This window comes from Thalassophryne amazonica, chromosome 6 (genome assembly GCF_902500255.1).
Source record: "Thalassophryne amazonica chromosome 6, fThaAma1.1, whole genome shotgun sequence".
NCBI lineage: Eukaryota > Metazoa > Chordata > Actinopteri > Batrachoidiformes > Batrachoididae > Thalassophryne > Thalassophryne amazonica.
The window spans coordinates 100,709,844-100,731,358 of NC_047108.1; the positions used below are offsets into that span (position 1 = coordinate 100,709,844).

At 43.5% G+C, this 21,515-nt stretch overlaps 1 protein-coding gene across 2 annotated transcripts in view; it reads right to left on the reverse strand.

Moving 5' to 3' along the window:
* LOC117512747 (matrix remodeling-associated protein 8-like) overlaps window positions 1-21,515 on the reverse strand; it is a 44,758-nt gene that overhangs the window by 16,933 nt on the left and 6,310 nt on the right. The window contains exons 2-5 of one of the 2 annotated variants that reach the window (XM_034172947.1): window positions 13,196-13,222; window positions 12,773-13,081; window positions 11,992-12,093; window positions 11,450-11,902 (exon numbers count right to left, since the gene is read on the reverse strand). In XM_034172947.1, coding sequence (XP_034028838.1) covers window positions 11,450-11,902; window positions 11,992-12,093; window positions 12,773-13,081; window positions 13,196-13,222 — 891 coding nt within the window. The remainder of the gene's footprint in view (window positions 1-11,449; window positions 11,903-11,991; window positions 12,094-12,772; window positions 13,082-13,195; window positions 13,223-21,515) is intronic. The other variant, XM_034172948.1, reaches the window with a different exon arrangement.

A 21,515-nucleotide genomic window follows, 5' to 3' on the forward strand; every position in this document is an offset into this window, starting at 1 on the left:
GCGTCAATAATGTATCTATGATATATCTCATGAATGAGTATGACTTTACTTAATCTTCATATTAATATTTGCTGTTGTGCAAAACTGGACAATCCTATGTACATTTATTTGTGAGTTATTGCAGGGCTGGCCAATTAAACAATCATGGACTGGGATCATGGTCAAATGTATGCAAATTTTGGTGATATGCCTTGTACAGTTTTAGTCGATATGGACAGATATAACAACCTATGTTGCTCTGTGTCCATGCATTCGCTAACTGCGACTGAGGGTCATGACGGGACGGCAGGGGTGGCACCTATCCTATCATTGGGCGAGAGGCAGAGTACACCCCGGACAGTCTGCCAGGCCCTCACAGAGTCAACACATATAGTCTATACAAGCCCCCCCCCCGAGTGCCAGCATCAATTTTCAATTGCTCTCAATCAGAATGAAGGATAGAAAAAAAAATGCAGCAGCCTTTTTTTGGAGCACTTTGGCCTTTTTGATCAGAGTTTTTTACGTTGAAAATCTTGAAGCTTTTTAAGAAGACACTGTATTGTCAGTACAGTGCCTTTTGAGGCAACCAAACAGACAAAGCAAAACTTATCAATCTCACAGAAGGAGAAGCATTTTTTTTCTGTTTTTTTTTGTTTTGTTTTTTTGCTGTACAGTTAGTTGATATGTCTATGTTGCTGAGGGTGGGTGCTTTTATCACCTTATACATTATACATTAAGGTCATTAGCTGTACTTTTACAGAATGAAAGCTCATGATTAAGAAAGTGTTGGGATGAAGCAATGGGTTTAACCATTTCTCAGTACCCTCTCAGTTCTTTTCTACCAGGATAAAAAAAACAAAAATAAAACAGTGTATGGACATGGGAACATGACCACAGCAGGGCAATCTGCAGTTTATGGCTTGCATGCCAATGTAAATGCCCATTTCCTATAGCAAATGTACCACTGTAAACATTTGTGGCCCTGCAAAAATAATTTGTGATTGTAGTCACAGCTTTCATTTAATTATTTTTAAAAGTTACAAGGCAAACTAACTTGTCTTGTTCAGGGAGATACATATTTTTGCACAGTTAAATATTTAAACTGTTCTTTTATTTTATTTAGTTTCTATTTATTTACATATTTAATTGTTAATAAAGCATTCTAAAGTTCAAATAATAATCCCTCTGGTTTCAGTCATTATACTTGCCACACCGGCAGCATGATCAAATTCTGTATCATGATAATAATATCAATATCAACCAATAAGGCAGAAAAATTGTGATTATACTTTTTGCCATATTGCCCAGCCCCAAATTATTTTAACAGTCTCCTCAGATACACTTACTCATTAACTCATTCACATACTGGGGGTTTAAGTCCTGATGAGCACAAGGAATTTTCCACATGTGCCCCAACCACCCACCCACACCCACAGATGATAAGACATTTATGCTGTACATACTTAAAATTTACTTTAAAGTGCATATTTGCAGATTGATCACAATTTCTGTTGGCCCATCATTAAATTATTACAGCCTCACCAAGACCCATGAAGAAAAAAAAAATCCTCTGGTGCCGCGAGAAGGCTCTATCATCTAACAGTTCATTCCTCCGCTTCCTTTGCTTTTCTGTCACAGATGTTGACCAGATGTATTGAATTTCCTCTGAATGCCAGTAAACATGCTGCTACCAGAGACTGATACACATGACCAAAGAAAAAGTCCAGAGAGTGGGAGAAAAGAAGGATAAACAAAACTCATGACACACAGCAACTAGTCTAGACACGTGGTCCAGACGCTGGGAAATTTGGACAAATGTAGGGAAAAAACACGAGATACGACCCTCCACTCCCTAAATCTGCTCAGTGCAATTAAAACGTCTGCAGCTGTAAATGAAAAGTCTCCAAGGAAAATGAGAACACTTCCGCTACAGCCAAATACGCCTGTTTAATGTTGGCAGCTTCTGGGGCCAAAACAGCAAATATACCAAGTCAAAAAATACATAAATAAATAAATAAAATCACTGGTTTTCAGGTTGCAGCCACAGTGAAGCATTGAAAAAAATATTCTCTCTCCTTTCTTTATTACTTACTTACTTCCATCCTCTTTATTCCTTTCTATCCTCTTTCTTTTCCTTCCTTCTTTCTTTCTTTCCTTCTTAACCACCAGCTTCCACATTTTTTTCTGTTTCCTCCCTCCCACACCTCAAACACAAAAAACAGAGGTCTGAGGAGAGAACTGGCAACGAGGGGACTTGATCTAACGTGTCAAATATGCCTATAATAAAGCAAAACTCCAAAAACTCAGGAAAAGCTTTCACTCAGTATCTGATCTATTTAGCCAGTAAAGCATATGGCAACAAGAAGAACGCCGACTGCTCAGCATTCTGACAATTTTTAGGTACCTTTGTATTTTGCCAAAAAATGTCATGTTTGAAAATGATCACTTTCATGAGCATATTCACATACTGTTATCCAATCTGTCGTTACAGCGCATTTACTATATAAAGCCTCTTATCAAGTATCACTGAGCTGCAGCTGTTGGAATTACTGATGCAAATTATCACCTGAATAAGCTTTTTATAGATCATCCTATTTGTGTCACCAGAATATCCACAAATTATCACTATATACCACATAGCACTATAAAGGAAGGAATGGAAATATATTACCACAAACAACTTAGCATTTGCAGTGAGCTATCATGTTGACAAGAAGAATTACTGCATCCATCCCACTTTGGATGGAGCAGCTCTCATTTCTAGAAATCTGGCCAATTTTCTTAAATCCTCCAAACCGTGACTATCCAGGGTTGGGACCAGGAAGCAGAGTTGTAGTCTTACACACCTCTCTGCAGCTTCTCTCCCCTGCCATCCCCTCATTACCCCATCCCCGTAGAGACGGTGCCTGCTCCCAGACCACCAATAACCAGCAAAAATCTATTTAAGCATAACAATTCAAAAAGAAAAAATAATATAGCACCTTCAACTGCACCACAGACTAAAACAGTTAAATGTGGTCTATTAAACATTAGGTCTCTGTCTTCTAAGTCCCTGTTAGTAAATGATATAATAACCGATCAACATATTGATTTATTCTGCCTTACAGAAACCTGGTTACAGCAGGATGAATATGTTAGTTTAAATGAGTCAACACCCCCGAGTCACACTAACTGCTAGAAAGCTCGTAGCACGGGCTGAGGCGGAGGATTAGCAGCAACCTTCCACTCCAGCTTATTAATTAATCAAAAACCCAGACAGAGCTTTAATTCATTTGAAAGCTTGACTCTTAGTCTTGTCCATCCAAATTGGAAGTCCCAAAAACCAGTTTTATTTGTTATTATCTATCGTCCACCTGGTCGTTACTGTGAGTTTCTCTGTGAATTTTCAGACCTTTTGTCTGACTTAGTGCTTAGCTCAGATAAGATAATTATAGTGGGCGATTTTAACATCCACACAGATGCTGAGAATGACAGCCTCAACACTGCATTTAATCTATTATTAGACTCAATTGGCTTTGCTCAAAATGTAAATGAGTCCACCCACCACTTTAATCATATCTTAGATCTTGTTCTGACTTATGGTATGGAAATTGAAGACTTAACAGTATTCCCTGAAAACTCCCTTCTGTCTGATCATTTCTTAATAACATTTACATTACTCTGATGGACTACCCAGCAGTGGGGAATAAGTTTCATTACACTAGAAGTCTTTCAGAAAGCACTGTAACTAGGTTTAAGGATATGATTCCTTCTTTATGTTCTCTAATGCCATATACCAACACAGTGCAGAGTAGCTACCTAAACTCTGTAAGTGAGATAGAGTATCTCGTCAATAGTTTTACATCCTCATTGAAGACAACTTTGGATGCTGTAGCTCCTCTGAAAAAGAGAGCTTTAAATCAGAAGTGCCTGACTCCGTGGTATAACTCACAAACTCGCAGCTTAAAGCAGATAACCCATAAGTTGGAGAGGAAATGGCATCTCACTAATTTAGAAGATCTTCACTTAGCCTGGAAAAAGAGTCTGTTGCTCTATAAAAAAGCTCTCCGTAAAGCTAGGACATCTTACTACTCATCACTAATTGAAGAAAATAAGAACAACCCCAGGTTTCTTTTCAGCACTGTAGCCAGGCTGACAAAGAGTCAGAGCTCTATTGAGCCGAGTATTCCTTTAACTTTAACTAGTAATGACTTCATGACTTTCTTTGCTAATAAAATTTTAACTATTAGAGAAAAAATTACTCATAACCATCCCAAAGACGTATCGTTATCTTTGGCTGCTTTCAGTGATGCCGGTATTTGGTTAGACTCTTCCTGTTGTGTGGGCCGCTGAAGAGGAGGTACTGCTGGCCCACCACCACCAGAGGGCACCCTGCCTGGACTGTGGGCTCCAGGCACCAGAGGGCGCTGCCATCTCACAGGAGCAGCCGGGGTGACAGCTGTCACCTACGACAGCTGTTACCAATCATCTGATCCGCAGCGGTATATCTGCAAGACGTCATCTCCACTTCTCTGCCGAGATATCGCTCTACCAAGGAGGTAACGATCTCAGGTGACTGTGTTGATCCTCTGACAGGAATATCTATTGCTTGTGTGTGTTGGACAGCAGATATTCTGTTTCTTTTTTCGACGAGAGGTGCAGGTGGCATTCCCACCATACGTGTTGCTGGGTGCACACGCACCCACATCTAACTGTTTTTGTTCCTCGCCAGCAGTACCAGATCCGACAAGTGGAGGCAGTGGCCACCTGGGTGTTCGGGACTTGGCGGCTCCAGTATTCCCGGGGTTCGGTGGCGGAGGAAATCGTGTGGTTCCGGTTCTGCTTTGGACGGACGTCTCTTATCTTTGAGCCTGCCCACACGTCACCCTTGTAATTGACTGACTGTTAAATTTCACATTCGCCGTGTTGGTTGTGTTTTTTCACAACAGTAAAGTGTTGTTATTTGACTTCCTTCATTGTCCGTTCATTTGCGCCCCTGTTGTGGGTCTGTGTTCCTACACTTTCACAACAGGATATCTCGGCCAGCGTCATGGACCCCGAGGGGCATCAACCGGCTGTTGAACGGCCAATGGAAGAACCGGGCGCACAGGCGTCTGCAGGAGGAATGATCGGTGAGTTGCAGCGAATCCTCACCGCCTTTACGGCTCGGTTGGATCTAATGACCGAGCAGAACGTCCTCCTTAACCGCAGGGTGGAGGCTCTCGCCGCTCAGGTGGAAGCGCGCCCTCAGGGCGCTGCTGCGGCTCTCCCTCCTGTCGATCCTGTGCGCAACGTTGACATTCCACAGGTCGTTCAACGACCCCTCCCACCTTCCCCTGAAGCATACATAAGCCCTCCAGAGCCGTACGGGGGTTGTGTGGAGACGTGCGCGGACTTTCTTATGCAGTGTTCGCTCGTCTTCACACAACGTCCCGTCATGTACGCGACTGATGCTAGTAAGGTAGCTTATGTGATTAATCTGCTTCGCGGTAAGGCACGCGCTTGGGCTACAGCGCTCTGGGAGCAAAATTCACGGCTCCTTCAGACATATGATGGGTTTCTGAGGGAGTTCAGAACAGTGTTCGATCACCCAAATAGAGGAGAGACCGCTTCAGCCGTGCTGCTGTCAATGAGACAGGGGCGCCGGAGCGCAGCTGCTTATGCAGTTGACTTCCGCATCGCGGCGGCGAGGTCCGGCTGGAATAGCACTGCCCTCTGTGCCGCCTTCGTAAACGGACTGTCGTTGGTCCTGAAGGAGCTCCTAGTGGCTAAGGACGAACCGCGGGATTTAGACGGGCTTATTGATCTGGTTATACGATTAGACAATCGGTTAGAAGAACGCCGTCGGGAATGAGACGAAGGGCGTGGCCGGGCACGCGCCGTCCCTCTCCCTTTCGGTTCCAACCGAGCTCCGCCCTCCCCACGCTCCACGGCCTCTACGCTCCGTGTGGTTACAGCTCCCCCTGCTGATGAAGCTATGGACACGAGTAGGGCCACATTTAAACCACCGGATAGACAGAGGAGGCTGGTCCGCGGAGCGTGCTTTGTTTGTGGCTCGATAGAGCATCAAGTGAGGGACTGCCCCGAGCGGTTAAACAACCAACGCCCGCCCCTAGAAACTGGGCTAGGGGTGGGCCAAGACATTCACGTGGGACACACCCATATTGCCACACGACTCCCGGTTACAATCCTTTATGAGGATTTAACCCTTCAGGCCCCAGCACTGGTGGACACGGGCTCAGAAGGGAATTTGCTAGACAGCAAATGGGCCAGGGAGGCAGGGCTCCCTCTGGTGGCACTTACTTCACCTGTGCAAGTACGGGCACTAGATGGCTCCCTACTCCCTTTAATCACACATAAGACACCTCCAGTAACTCTGGTGGTGTCAGGGAACCACCGGGAGGAGATCGAGTTTTTTGTGACTCCTGCCACCTCCCGCGTGATTCTAGGGTTTCCCTGGATGTTAAAACACAATCCCCGGATCGATTGGCCGTCCGGGGTAGTGGTTCAGTGGAGCGAGACCTGCCATCGGGTATGTTTAGGTTCCTCGGTTCCTCCCGGTTCCCAGGCTAAGGAGGAGGTCAGAGTCCCGCCCAATCTCGGGACAGTGCCGGTGGAGTACCATGACCTTGTGGACGTGTTCAGCAAGGATCTGGCGCTCACCCTTCCCCCGCACCGCCCGTACGATTGTGCCATTGATTTGGTTCCAGGCGTTGAGTTCCCGTCCAGCAGGCTGTACAACCTCTCACGACCTGAGCGTGAATCAATGGAGACCTACATCCGGGACTCTCTAGCTGCCGGGTTGATCCGGAATTCCACCTCCCCGATGGGTGCAGGTTTCTTTTTTGTGGGGAAAAAGGATGGCGGACTACGTCCATGCATTGATTACAGGGGGCTGAACGAAATCACGGTTCGTAACCGATACCCATTGCCCTTATTGGATTCAGTATTCACGCCCCTGCATGGAGCCCAAATGTTCACTAAGCTAGATCTTAGAAATGCGTATCACCTGGTTCGGATCCGGAAGGGAGACGAGTGGAAGACGGCATTTAACACCCCCTTAGGTCATTTTGAGTACCTGGTCATGCCGTTCGGTCTTACAAACGCCCCCGCGACGTTCCAAGCATTGGTTAATGATGTCTTGCGGGATTTCCTGCACCGATTCGTCTTCGTATATCTGGACGATATACTCATCTTTTCTCCGGATCCTGAGACTCATGTCCGGCATGTACGTCAGGTCCTGCAGCGGTTGTTGGAGAACCGGCTGTTTGTGAAGGGCGAGAAGTGCGAGTTCCACCACACTTCTTTGTCCTTCCTGGGGTTTATCATCTCCCCTAACTCCGTCGCTCCTGATCCGGCCAAGGTCGCGGCAGTGAGAGACTGGCCCCAACCCACCAGCCGTAGGAAGCTGCAACAGTTCCTCGGCTTTGCTAATTTCTACAGGAGGTTCATTAAGGGCTACAGTCAGGTAGTTAGCCCCCTGACAGCCCTGACCTCACCAAAAGTCCCTTCACCTGGTCGGATCGTTGCGATGCCGCGTTCAAGGAGTTGAAACGGCGCTTCTCGTCTGCACCCGTTCTGGTGCAGCCCGATCCTAGTCGCCAGTTAGTGGTTGAAGTGGACGCCTCGGACTCAGGGATAGGAGCTGTGCTTTCCCAGAGCGGGAAGACCGATAGGGTCCTTCACCCGTGTGCCTATTTTTCCCGCAGGTTGACCCCGGCCGAACGGAACTATGACGTCGGCAATCGAGAACTCCTTGCGGTGAAAGAGGCTGTTGAAGAGTGGAGACATCTGTTGGAGGGAACGTCCGTGCCATTCACGGTTTTCACTGACCACCGGAACCTGGAGTATATCAGGACCGCCAAGCGGCTGAACCCCAGGCAAGCCCGCTGGTCACTGTTCTTCGGCCGTTTTGACTTCCGGATCACCTACCGTCCCGGGACCAAGAACCAGAGATCGGATGCCTTGTCCCGGGTACATGAAGATTAAGTCAAAACGGAGTTGTCGGATCCACCGGAACCCATCATCCCGGAGTCCACTATCGTGGCCACCCTCACCTGGGACGTAGAGAGAACCGTCCGGGAGGCCCTGGCACGAAGCCCGGACCCCGGAACTGGGCCGAAGAACAGACTCTACGTCCCACCAGAGGATAGGGCTGCAGTCCTGGACTTCTGTCACGGCTCCAAGCTCTCCTGTCATCCAGGGGTGCGAAGAACCGTGGCAGTTGTCCGGCAGCGCTTCTGGTGGGCGTCCCTAGAGGCCGACGTCCGGGATTATATCCAGGCCTGCACCACCTGCGCCAGGGGCAAGGCTGATCATCGCAGGGCTTCGGGACTGCTCCAGCTGCTGCCCGTGCCTCATCGCCCCTGGTCCCACATCGGCCTGGATTTTGTCACGGGCCTCCCGCCGTCCCAGGGCAACACCACCATCCTCACGATAGTGGACCGATTCTCCACGGCGGCCCACATCGTGGCCCTCCCGAAGCTCCCGATGGCCCAGGAGACAGCGGACCTCCTGGTCCACCACGTCGTCCGGCTGCATGGGATTCCAACAGACATTGTCTCCGATCGCGGTCCCCAGTTCTCCTCGCAAGTCTGGAGGAGCTTCTGCCAGGAACTGGGGGCCACGGTGAGTCTCTCATCCGGGTATCATCCCCAGACCAACGGGCAAGCAGAACGGGCCAATCAGGAGGTGGAACAGGCCCTGCGTTGCGTGACGGCCGCGCACCCGGCGGCCTGGAGTACTCATTTGGCCTGGATCGAGTATGCCCATAACAGCCAGGTGTCGTCAGCCACCGGCCTCTTCCCTTTCGAGGTGTGTCTGGGGTACCAGCCTCCTTTGTTTCCGGTGGTTGAGGGAGAGGTCGGTGTGCCCTCGGTCCAGGCCCACCTGCGGAGGTGCCGTCGGGTGTGGCGTGCCGCCTGTTCTGCTTTGCTGAGGGCCTGGATGAGGACGAAGGCCCATGCAGACCATCGGCGGACCCCGGCCCCTACGTATCGGCCAGGGCAGGAAGTGTGGTTGTCAACTAAGGACATACCCCTCCAAGTGGTCTCCCCTAAATTGCAGGATCGGTATATCGGTCCGTTTAAGATCCTCAAGGTCATCAGTCCAGCCGCAGTGAGGCTTCAGCTTCCAGCCTCACTGCGGATCCATCCCGTTTTCCATGTGTCCCTCTGTACTCCGGGTCCGGCACCACCTCCTGCCCGGATCATCGATGGCGAGCCGGCTTGGACTGTGCGCCGGCTTTTGGATGTCCGAAGGATGGGCCGGGGCTTCCAGTATTTGGTGGACTGGGAGGGGTACGGCCCCGAAGAACGCTCCTGGGTGAAGAGGAGCTTCATCCTGGACCCGGCCCTCCTGGCCGATTTCTACCGCCGCCACCCGGACAAGCCTGGTCGGGCGCCAGGAGGCGCCCGTTGAGGGGGGGGGGGTCCTGTTGTGTGGGCCGCTGAAGAGGAGGTACTGCTGGCCCACCACCACCAGAGGGCACCCTGCCTGGAGTGTGGGCTCCAGGCACCAGAGGGCGCTGCCATCTCACAGGAGCAGCCGGGGTGACAGCTGTCACCTACGACAGCTGTTACCAATCATCTGATCCGCAGCGGTATATCTGCAAGATGTCATCTCCACTTCTCTGCCGAGATATCGCTCTACCAAGGAGGTAACGATCTCAGCTGACTGTGTTGATCCTCTGACAGGAATATCTATTGCTTGTGTGTGTCTGTTTCTTTTTTCGACGAGAGGTGGAGGTGGCATTCCCACCATACGTGTTGCTGGGTGCACACGCACCCACATCTAACTGTTTTTGTTCCTCGCCAGCAGTACCAGATCCGACAAGTGGAGGCAGTGGCCACCTGGGTGTTCGGGACTTGGCGGCTCCAGTATTCCCGGGGTTCGGTGGCGGAGGAAATCAGATCAGGTGACCCTGAACCAGCCCTTAGTTATGCTGCTATAGACTTAGACTGCTGGGGGGTTCCCATGATGCACTGAGTGTTTCTTTCTCTTTTTGCTCTGTATGCACCACTCTGCATTTAATCATTAGTGATTGATATCTGCTCCCCTCCACAGCATGTCTTTTTCCTGGTTCTCTCCCTCAGCCCCAACCAGTCCTAGCAGAAGACTGCCCCTCCCTGAGCCTGGTTCTGCTGGAGGTTTCTTCCTGTTAAAAGGGAGTTTTTCCTTCCCACTGTCACCAAGTGCTTGCTCACAGGGGGTCGTTTTGACCGTTGGGGTTTTTACGTAATTATTGTATGGCCTTGCCTTACAATATAAAGCGCCTTGGGGCAACTGTTTGTTGTGATTTGGCGCTATATAAATAAAATTGATTGATTGATCTTCACTAAAGTGCAGTTTTATGCACCAAACAATCACAGAATTTAACACTCTGATTTGCTCTCCTGGAGGAACTCTACTACTCATGAGCAGTGTTGTCAAAGTAACTTTGAAAAGTTACTTCATTAGTTAATTTATACAGTTATATTTTGCAGTTACTTCATTAGCAGCTGCGGACAAATTGTCGGCAGCTGCTGAATGTAATTAATAAAATAACTCATAATCTAACTTGGTTATTTTTAAGATTTAGTACTCAGAAAAGTAACTATTAGTTAAAATTAAATGGTAAATGGACTGCATTTATATAGCGCTTTTCCATCTGCATCAGATGCTCAAAGCGCTTGACAATTATGCCTCACATTCACCCCGATGTCAGGGTGCTGTCATACAAGGCGCTCACTACACACCAGGAACAATAGAGGATTAAAGGCCTTGCCCAAGGGCCCTTAGTGATTTTCCAGTCAGGCAGGGATTTGAACCCATGATCTTTTGGACTCAAGTCCAACCATTAGACCATCACCTCCCCTAGTTACTTTGCTTATTAGTTACTTTGCTGATTGCTCAGTCTTAAGAGTAACCAAGTTAAATTACTAGTTACCTTAATAGTTACTTACTTAGTAGTTGCAAGTTTTCGGCAGATTCTAATGAAGTAATTGCATAAATCTGCTAATGAAGTAACTGCATAAAGTAACTAAAAAGTAACTTTTCCAAGTTACTTTAACAACACTGCTCATGAGACACCTGTGGTGCAAGTTTCAAGTGTCTACTGCAAACTGTTGAGTTATGTGTTGAAAAGAATGTATACACACACACACACACACACACACACACACACACACACACACACACACACACACACACACACACACACACACACACACACACACACACACAGTACACTCAAAAAAAACAACTCACTGGATTAACTCAGTTCAATTATGTGCAGGATTTCCAGCTAATAAATATATGTAGCTCCAACTCAAAAAAGCACATCCATGGAAAATAATTTAATTTAGTTGGGACTACATATATTTATTAGATAGAAATCCTGCACATAACTGAATTGAGTTAATCCAATTAGTTTTCTGAGTGTATCCTGCATACTACGTGCATAGTGGTGGGTGATAAATGTTACTCTTGCTTTTAATTCCAAATGTCTTACTTGGTTCTGGCTTGTCATTCTGCAGAGCAGTAGTTGGGGCAGTGGAAGGTGGCGGCCCCACGTTCAGCCTGAAGATGCGTCTCTCGTGCAGGCCACAGTAGTGGTGGTGCAGGTGACAGTGGTACAGGCCTTTGTCGACAGGCTTCAAGTCAGAGATGGACAGTGAGAAGTCCCCCACCATGAAGGCGTCCTCGGCCACACTCATCTTGTTTTGGCTGAACAGCGGCCCATAATCCCGACGCTCTCCTGAAGCGTAGAGGTCCACCAGGCGTTCGGCTCCATTAGGACGCACTCCTGGGGGCTGGAAGTCCCAGTGGGCCACCTGCTGTTGGTCCTCTTGGACACCCTCTCTCCACACGGGGAGCCGGTTTACACACGGCAACACCACCGAGCTGCCCAGCAAGACCACGAATACGGTCTTCTCTCCATCCCAGTAACGCCGCTCTTTGCGAGCTGAAGATAAATGGTGAGAAAGATGCTCAGGTGATGCATGAAGCACAACTCACTGTACGTCATTTGGTCTCATGAGAAAAAGTTCTGACCTGATTTGGTGACGTTGAGCTGGATTTGAATGGACTGGTGGATCTGACAGTAGTGATGGTGCAGATTACAAGTGTAAACTCCTCGATCAGACGAGATCACATCTGCAAAGACAAACATCCAAGCAACAGTAAAGAATAACTGGAAATGCAGGTGTGTGGTAATAATATGTTACTGGAGTATTATGTCCGCCATGGATGCAATAAAATCATCAGCCTTAATGTTTTTTTTATATTTGTCTGACTGTCAGCAGGATTATGTCAAAACTACTGCACGGATTTTGACAAAATTTTCACGACAGATAGATATTAGGCCATGGAGGACTCCACCAAATTTAGGAGGTGATCTGGATCTGGATTCTGAATCAAGATTTCACTTTATATAGGCTTTGAAGGATTGCATAAAAAAATAACCTACATCACGGATTCTCAGCCTTTCCTGTATATTCATTTTGTGAATTCTGTAATTTGTGTCTGAAGCATGACCCAAGCAGAGGATCACCCCCTTGAGTCTGGTCTGCTTGAGGTTTCTTCCTCAGAGAGAGTTTTTCCTTACTACTGTTGCTCTGAGGGTTAGTAAGGTTAGACCTTACTTGTGTGAAGCGCTTTGAGTCAACTCTGTTGTGATTTGGCCCTATATAAATGAAAATAAATTGAAATCAAATTTGTACCACAGACAGATATTAGGCCATGGAAGACTTCACCAAATTTTGGAGGTGATCCAGAACCAGATTGGTGAATGTTAGAAATCTTACATTGCTCTTGTTATTATTATAATAATCACCATTGATGATTAGAGAGAAGTTGCCATCGTTGAAGGCGGAGTTTGGGATGGAAACACGTCCCTTGTTGAAGCCATTGTAGACCCTCTGGCGGGCTCTAGGTGACATGTCCAGGATCCTCTCCACAGAATACTCTGGGCTGCTGTGAACCACATCCCAGTGCACCACCCGCTGCCGGTCCTTCAGTCTGTCCTGGGTCCACACCATGCGGGGGCTGTGGCACAGCAGCACAGCTTTGGACCCGGCAGGCAGGGTGATGTTCTTGGTCTCGACCACCACACCGAGCGTGCTGCTGCCGCTCTGAGTCCATGCTGACTCAGCAAAAACAAAGAAAGAAAGAAAAACGCCGTGAAAAGAAATGTGATTGTGTGCATTTTGTCATTTTTAATATCATTGCATGCAAAAGATACATTGTAACGTCTTACCACCTGGCAGGAGGAGCGCAGCCAGAACTGAAACAGACATAACACAAAATTCATTACAGGTGTTTCCTGCTGCAGCTCGATGCTATATTACATCAGCTTTATATGTTTTCACAATTTAATTTATTTGAGAATGTTGAGGGAATCCTCATAAAACAAGCATTTAGAGAAGGTCCTCTTATGTGCTGACAAATACTACAAACACAGCAGGAGTGCTGGAAAATGATTATTGAGTTGATCACAATAAAAAGAAGCAAGTAAAATAATAATAAAAAAAACAGTTAATGAACAGACTTGTACACATTGTACATTCAAGGCAGATGACATCGTATATACATTAGAACATGACATCACATTTTCTGATTTATATCCACTTTCAGGGTTATTGAGAAAAAATGTTGTTTGGGGATCACATATTTTCACATAACGACATACACAGATGTCACTGATGAGTCATGAGTCACGAAATCATTCTTCTCTAACTGTCCAGGTGTTGATATAGTGGAAAATGTGATTTTTGGATTAGAACAGTTTAATACCGTATGAAGTCATTTGGTGACATCACCATGACAACATGTAAATCCACATTTATTGCATTTACTGATTCATATGTACTTGAAATCCAATTTTCAGAATATCCAATGACCTTGACCTTTATACCGTCATGCCAAGATGTTATAAAATAATTCATATATGCAATATGAATGAATAAGACAAATGAAGAGGTTCCTGAGTCAACAGATGCACACATTTGTAATATCTCTCTTAAAGCCTTCAGAGAGTTTGTTTTAAAAAAAAACAAAAAAAAAAACAAAGTGTATGTTTCTATTGTTGGGAAGGATGTGGCTACAGGTACGAGACATTTCTGCGCTGTGGTGCTCCAACACGCTGAGCAGCTCCAACAGAATGTAGTAGCACCACGTGGCAAAGTTTTGCAGTACTACTACTTCATGAGAGGTTTTTTTTTAAAAACTCAAACACTGAAGAATGGTTGATCTTTTTGGGGGAAAATTGTGTTGCCATTTTGAATTGAAATTTGCATGTGACAGTGGAAATCCCACAAAATTTCATGTGTCAGACAGAGAATGTGAAAAGGGATCATTTCCAGGTAGTGCTACAAAAAAAGATAACATACGTAACTAGATTAGACAGAATTTTGTTAATCCCTTGGGAAGACTACCTCAAGGAAAATGAGGTTCCAGCAGGATTGTATAGCAGCACACAGGGTAAGAAGCACACAGAGTATCAAAAGTAAAAAAAAAAAGAAAAAAAGAAAAACGGTTTGCAATCATGAATACCAAATATATTGATCAATACTGATTTACTGGCTACTACTGTTCCTCTCATTCCCGACCTCTGTCTTCCTGTTACTCCTCCATGATCAGGACTATAACCAGGACTACCACTTAGAATAAGAGTTCTGTACCTGTGGACACCTCCTTTTGGGAAACATAAGGTGGACATGTTGAATTCAAATAAATAGCAGACTTCAGTTATTAACTGGGCCATATATAGTTATTGTCCACTTTATTAGGCACACCTTACTCATGCCGCATTGGATCCCGACATATTCAACAAGGTGTAGGAAACATTCCTGAAAGATTATGGTCTATATTAAGATTAATATTATTATAGCACGTGTCCACCACAGCCAGCCTGAATTCTTAATGCTTTCATGTTGTTTAGACCTAATTCTTACCCAGTTCCATGTGAATGTCAAAGCAGAAATTGACTCATCATATCAGGCAATGTTTTTCTAAACTTCCGTTGTCCATTTTTGGTGAACTTCTTGTTCTTAGCTGATCGGAGTGTCATCCAGTGTGGTTCTTCTGCTGCTTCCAGCTTCCACTGATGTTAGTTCAGAGACGTTCTTTTGTATAGTAGTTGTAATAAGCAGTCATTTGCATTACTGGTGACTTTCCATCAGGTGTGTGAAAGCAGTTTCTAAAAAAGCTCAAGCCAGTAAGTGTACAGAATAAAGGGGCCAAAGTATGTCCTTGTAACTCTCATCTATTGTGATTTTAGTTGTTAAATCCATATTTTTCACAGTAAGAACCTCACTGATGATTTATTTACAAATGCCAATGACAAGCAATGAAGAAATGTGATGAATTTTTTTCAATATTTCAGCCCTGAAAAACCAAGTAGGAGTGATCCCAAATCTTAGTCGGGCTATTTGGCCTTCAGTGAAGCTGTAAAAGTAAATTAACAATGATCCAAGGCAGAAGACTGAATATTAATTTGACAATAACAATTATGAATATTCACAACAACAAAGCGCTTCTCTTTTGGAAGTTAACACTTCAACACAAAGATTATGAAACCACATAATACCAATTTAAAACATTTTAGTAATGTAGTTAGAAGACAGTCTAATTACTTTTACCAGGCTGACTGAACTGCTGTATCACGTTTGTATAATATCTGCTTTTAAGCGCCCAGTTAATCTGAAATTTGAACACATATTTAGGATGCAGATACATTTTTTATCAAATAAATCTTTCAATTAATAAATCCTTTGCAATTAGTCAGTAGTCACTATATGGCAGGGAAATGAAAACAAAATAAGTTTATTCCTGTTAAAAATGATTATGGTTTCCCAGGGTTGGGAGGGTTACTTTAAAAATGTATTCCAATACATTTACTAGTTACCTGTTGAAAAATGTAGTCAGTAACATAATCCAGGTACCATAATATTAAAGTAATGTAATTTGATTACTTTCAATTACTTCTGGATTACTCCAGTATTAAATATGCTAATACAGACCAAAGAAACTAAATATAAATAGTCTTGACCACATAGTACAGTTTATTAAGCAAAAATAAAACTGTTTCTTTTACATGGCACGCTCTGTTTTACTTCACATTATGAATTAAGAGCACCACAATATTGTTTTAAACACACCCAGTGTTCACCTGCTAAATTTTCAACCAAAATGCAAAACAAATGAAGGATAATGAAAACTCAGGAGATGTGCAGATCAATTTGTAATTAAAAGTGGCTTACAGAACAATATACAAAACAAAAAAAGTCTACTACTTGTTCAGTAAACATAAAATTATCTTACTTTAGTCTTTCACATAGCATTCGCACCATGTTTAACATATCAGTCCACTTACTGAACTTTCAAAATAAGAACAAAAGCATAATGAAAACCATTAAGTAAATCCTGTCAGTAAGGAGGCGTGGTCGCCATTTTAATTCTGGGCAAGTTAGTGATTTGCGTGCATAGAAGTTCAAGAAACAGGTGGAATATGCCAGAAAGCTGCACATGTTGGCAAAGCCACAAATGGAGGAACAAGGGAGACAATATTTCCTTCCATAAGTAAGTGGTTTTGGTTCTTCTTGTTACTTTGTCCGTGATATTTGGATGATAAACAGCTGTATATTTCCTGCCGTACCTGTGTCGCCCGATGACACGAACCATTAACTCTTCACTTATGTCGAGTTGATATTTTCCACTGCTAAACCAATGTCAAGTTAAAATAGTGATTAAAATTGTTCGACAAGACTGGGGACTTTTTTAAAATTTGCACCTTAAAATAATGAGATTATAATGACCCGTGCTGTGCCGCTCACAGTCACACCCACACATAGAGATGTGTACACACACCACTGACTTCATGAATGAAACTCGGTCAATAAAGGATAATTGTGTAAAAATATAATATGTATATAAATATATTGTAATGGTTTTACGAGCTGCGTTGAACAGCAGCAGCTGCTGCAGCAGGACGCCTCAGCTCAGCAGCTGGAACAGTTCAGATCCGTGTAACTTTCAACACTAATATTTGGGAATGTGTGTGTCAGAGTAAGTTTAATACTTTCCTGACATAATTTAATGTAATTTAATTTTACTGGCTCGATATCCAGGTCAAAATGGCATTTTAACACGTATTTTGCGAGCATTTTTCTGAGTGTGTTCAGTCACGAATCTCCATTGAAAATGCATTAACATCCGGGTACTTCGTCAATATTTTGCCCGGTTAGGAGATGTCATGTTGCTGTCCATGAAGGGACCTTCACGTTTCTAAGAAAAAAAAAAAGATATACAGATAATATCATAAAATGCATTAAAATTGTAATCCTGCAAACTAATCCCCATTTTTACTAAATATACCTGTAATCTGAATACATCTTTTTTCTGTAACAGTAGTGGAATACAGTTACCTTTTTTTTGTATCCTAATTACGTAACGCCATTACATTATTCCGTTACTCCCCAAGCCTCTGGTTTCCCATCAAATGTGTTGTTTAGGTACTTATGAACTTATAGATTTATCATTATGGAACCCTACAGTCTACAGTGACAAATATAGCAAACAAAATAAAAATAAAAATAACAGTTATAGATACAGTACTGTGCAAAAGTTGTTCAAATAAATTTCTGAAAATAATAAAGCAAAGCCACTGTAAAATTAATGGCACATTTCCATGTATTCAATAATTTACTGCCATTCAATGACCATTTACTTTCAAAATAGAATTAAAACAGTTGATCAATTCATTATTTACTGATTATTATCCCTCGTTAACACAGAGTTGCACAACTATATTAGTCAAGTTTTTATTAAGCTAAAAAAACTTTTACTTTCTTAAATATACTACTTTTCACACAAATGTAATTATTAGAAAATTGGTGTTTTATTGACATACTAAAGAAGAATAAACCCTCACCACAATCCACATTTATTGAGAAAATTTTAAGCAATTAATATTTTATGCAGTAAAATATATTGTAATAAACGATTATATATGAATAATAAGTAACACAGTAATGTGTACCAACAAACTCATCTTGTGAAAACATAGAAGCATGCATTTTTTATTTATTTATTTTTTGTCGTTTTATGATATTTGAATATGCCCTAAAAGCTGCACTAACTTCACAGTGGAGACAGTAAATCTGACTACAACTATGAGCTGGCGATGACTAACGCTGAGAGATTTCAGAGTAAACATCTGGAGCACATGCAGGTTCAAAGAGAGGTCAGTTTATATATTTCAAAAGTCGGTTTAAATATTTCCAGACAGGGGAAAACAACAAAAAAAGAGGTTATTTACCATCAAATAAAATCAGGTGTCAACAATCATTTTTGTACTTTGTTGTGTATTTGTGTTTCCCTAATGACAGAAAACCCTCACATTGCATGTTTGCTATTTACAGCCTGTTTTTCCGGCAGTTCTATTTCAACATGTTTACTGACGGGCCTGAAGAGATGCGTGCAGCCAAAGTGCACAGAGCCGCTATTCATGCTGGCTGCTGCTGCTCGTGGTGAAGCCACAATCCTGACGGGATGAAGATCCAGCCTGACGGTCAGCCTGTTTCAACTACAACCTGGTGTCAAAGGTCAAGCACCACGGCCTGTTGAGGCCACAGGTGCAAAATATCAAGAAAATACTCCACTGAGGAACTATGATGTCCTTTGTAGTTATCATGACCCTGTTTTGCATCCAGCAATTTTATAAATGTACATCTAAACTCATTTCAAGCTTAAATCCACACATATGTTGAGACAGACAGAGAGAGAAGGAAGAAGTGTCTGCTTCAGTTGTATTATTACAAAATGCTGTCTGCAAGGTTGTGACCTTCTTGAGTTTTAGAACAAAACTGATGTAAAACAGCCAGGAAGTAGCTCTGTATTATTGCTCTGACTTTGGACATTTCTGTGCAGAAATATTCTGTTTTTCTTACCTTGTAAAATTCATGCCAAATCCTTTCTGTGGGGTTGTGTTCAGGAATTATTGTGTTGTTTGATTTTTAAAACAGAACAGCCTTGAAACAATCAGAAAGTAACGTCACCTCACCTCTCTCAGCCTCATTTGCTCCTAATTTTTATTATCATCAGGCATCCAGTAGGCATGCCAGCAGGTGGCAGTGTTCAGTGAGCGGCAGGCAGGTCACAAGATATTACAAAAGCAAAGAAAGTTCCTTTTTGGATTGATATAATGCATCAAAGTTGACCAGATTTTCACTTTGTCCTCATTTTATACTGTTTTAAGACAATGACATTTATTGTTTTTGAGTTATCATGTTAGCAGCCTGGAGTGGATGAACGCGTCCATTTATATGAATTTTACAGGGTACACGTCTAGGCTTTTCCAAAGTACTTCAAATAACTTCAGAGTACACACACAGGCATAACAAGGAGACCTCATACTGGAAAACTTTGGTGGCATCGCTGCTGAAGGGTATAAACTAAAGGTTCCTGCAGAGACTCAAACAATGCGTCCCAAAACCTGTAATTTCCTCTCATTTCTCCTGCAGACACACAGGGCCTCGTGACTCACAAGGCTGCTTCAACGCTTAATGTGCTGCTGCTTTACCAGCCATAATAACAGACATTAACCAGCGGCCTGCAAATTCACTCGTTTGTGACAAAGGGGAGCACACGGGGAACTAATTAACAACATGCAGCCGTAACGAGTCACATATCAACTTTGACTGAGCTCAGCAACATTTTTTTTGTGATTCAGGGATGATATATGTATGAGTAGTTTGAGAATAAAAGTACCCAGCTGTTGACTCAGCTAAATGACACATTCAGAGTATGAGTAATTAGCACATGCAGTACTACTACTACACACTTTTACCTAAGAAAAATTTAGATTGATTTTTGTCCAATGCAACATAAGTCATTTACCAAAGAACATTTTCATTAATCTTGTGGAAAGGTTTCGGCATGGCCTGTGCCAAGATAGACTATTAAAGCTTGAGGTATACCAATGGGGGCGGAGCCAGGAAATTATTATTATTATTTTTTTTTAAACACAAAAAGAAAGTGCACTCACTTTACACTCCAGGTCAGCCAGCTGATCTTGGTCACAATAATATTCATGCACTGCTACATTACACACACTGGATGGCGCGTGGCATTTCTATAGCGCTTTTCCATCTAGCAGTCCCTTAAAACACTTTACAATGATACCTCACATTTACTTGCCCAGGCAAGGTCAGTAGCCATTTTTACAGCTAGATGGCGAGACACAATGTAGATTGTGTTCTATCCAAGGATACAGACAGGTGGTGTGAGCGGGATTCAAAGCCAGGTCTATATATTGGTAGATCATCCTTATCCACAGAACTACCTGCTCTATAGTCAGCTTGATCAGTCCAAACGACAGGCTCTTTTGAATGGAATATTGATTTCATCTTATGTTACACTGTCCCAGTTGTTACATGTAGCAAAAAATGCGAGCCCTTAAGTCCATTGTCAGTTTAGTGAAACAGTTTCAATTTGTTGCACTCCCAGATTCCTAGTAGATTTCACATTATCCTCAAAGCTTCCTACTCTTGGTTCATGCTGATGCTATTCAATTTTTATTCAGGGTTTACACAAGTTTATGATGGCTTTACGACAGTTTCACAGTGAGCAAATGAGCTAAAGGTAAAGGGAACTTCCCCATTCAGTAGCAGATCAGTACCACCTGCCAGATCTGTTGTCCGCATGCACACAGATCAGCACGTGCAGATGGCGGTTTTCGATCAACAATAACTAGTACTATAGTTCTCTCCAAAAATACTTGGTGTAAACTGCATAAACATAAAACAGTTGAAACAGTTGACAGTCCAATATTTTGCACATCTAACTGTGCGCATGTGCAGAATGATGAGCAAAGATCACGCTATGCAGAAACCTATGACAGCTTTAGGGCAAGTTAGGAGGCGCCACAGAACCTCATTTTGGAGCGCAATGTGTAGTCTTTTCATCCTTGTGTACAGTGGTGACAGATTAAACAAATTAGATGAGTCATTTATATATATAGTAGTGTTCAGAATAATAGTAACATCTGCTGTTGACGCTACAAACTCAAAACTATTATGTTCAAACTGCTTTTTTAGCAATCCTGTGAATCACTAAACTAGTATTTAGTTGTATAACCAGTTTTTCATGATTTCTTCACATCTGCAAGGCATTAATTTTGTTGGTTTGGAACCAAGATTTTTCTGGTTTACTAGTGTGCTTGGGGTGATTGTCTTGTTGAAACACCCATTTCAAGGGCATGTCCTCTTCAGCATAAGGCAACATGACCTCTTCAAGTATTTTGACATATCCAAACTGATCCATGATACCTGGTATGCGATATATAGGCCCAACACCATAGTAGGAGAAACATGCCCATATCATGATGCTTGCACCACCATGCTTCACTGTCTTCACTGTGAACTGTGGCTTGAATTCAGAGTTTGGGGGTCGTCTCACAAACTGTCTGCGGCCCTTGGACCCAAAAAGAACAATTTTACTCTCATCAGTCCACGAAATATTCCTCCATTTCTCTTTAGGCCAGTTGATGTGTTCTTTGGCAAATTGTAACCTCTTCT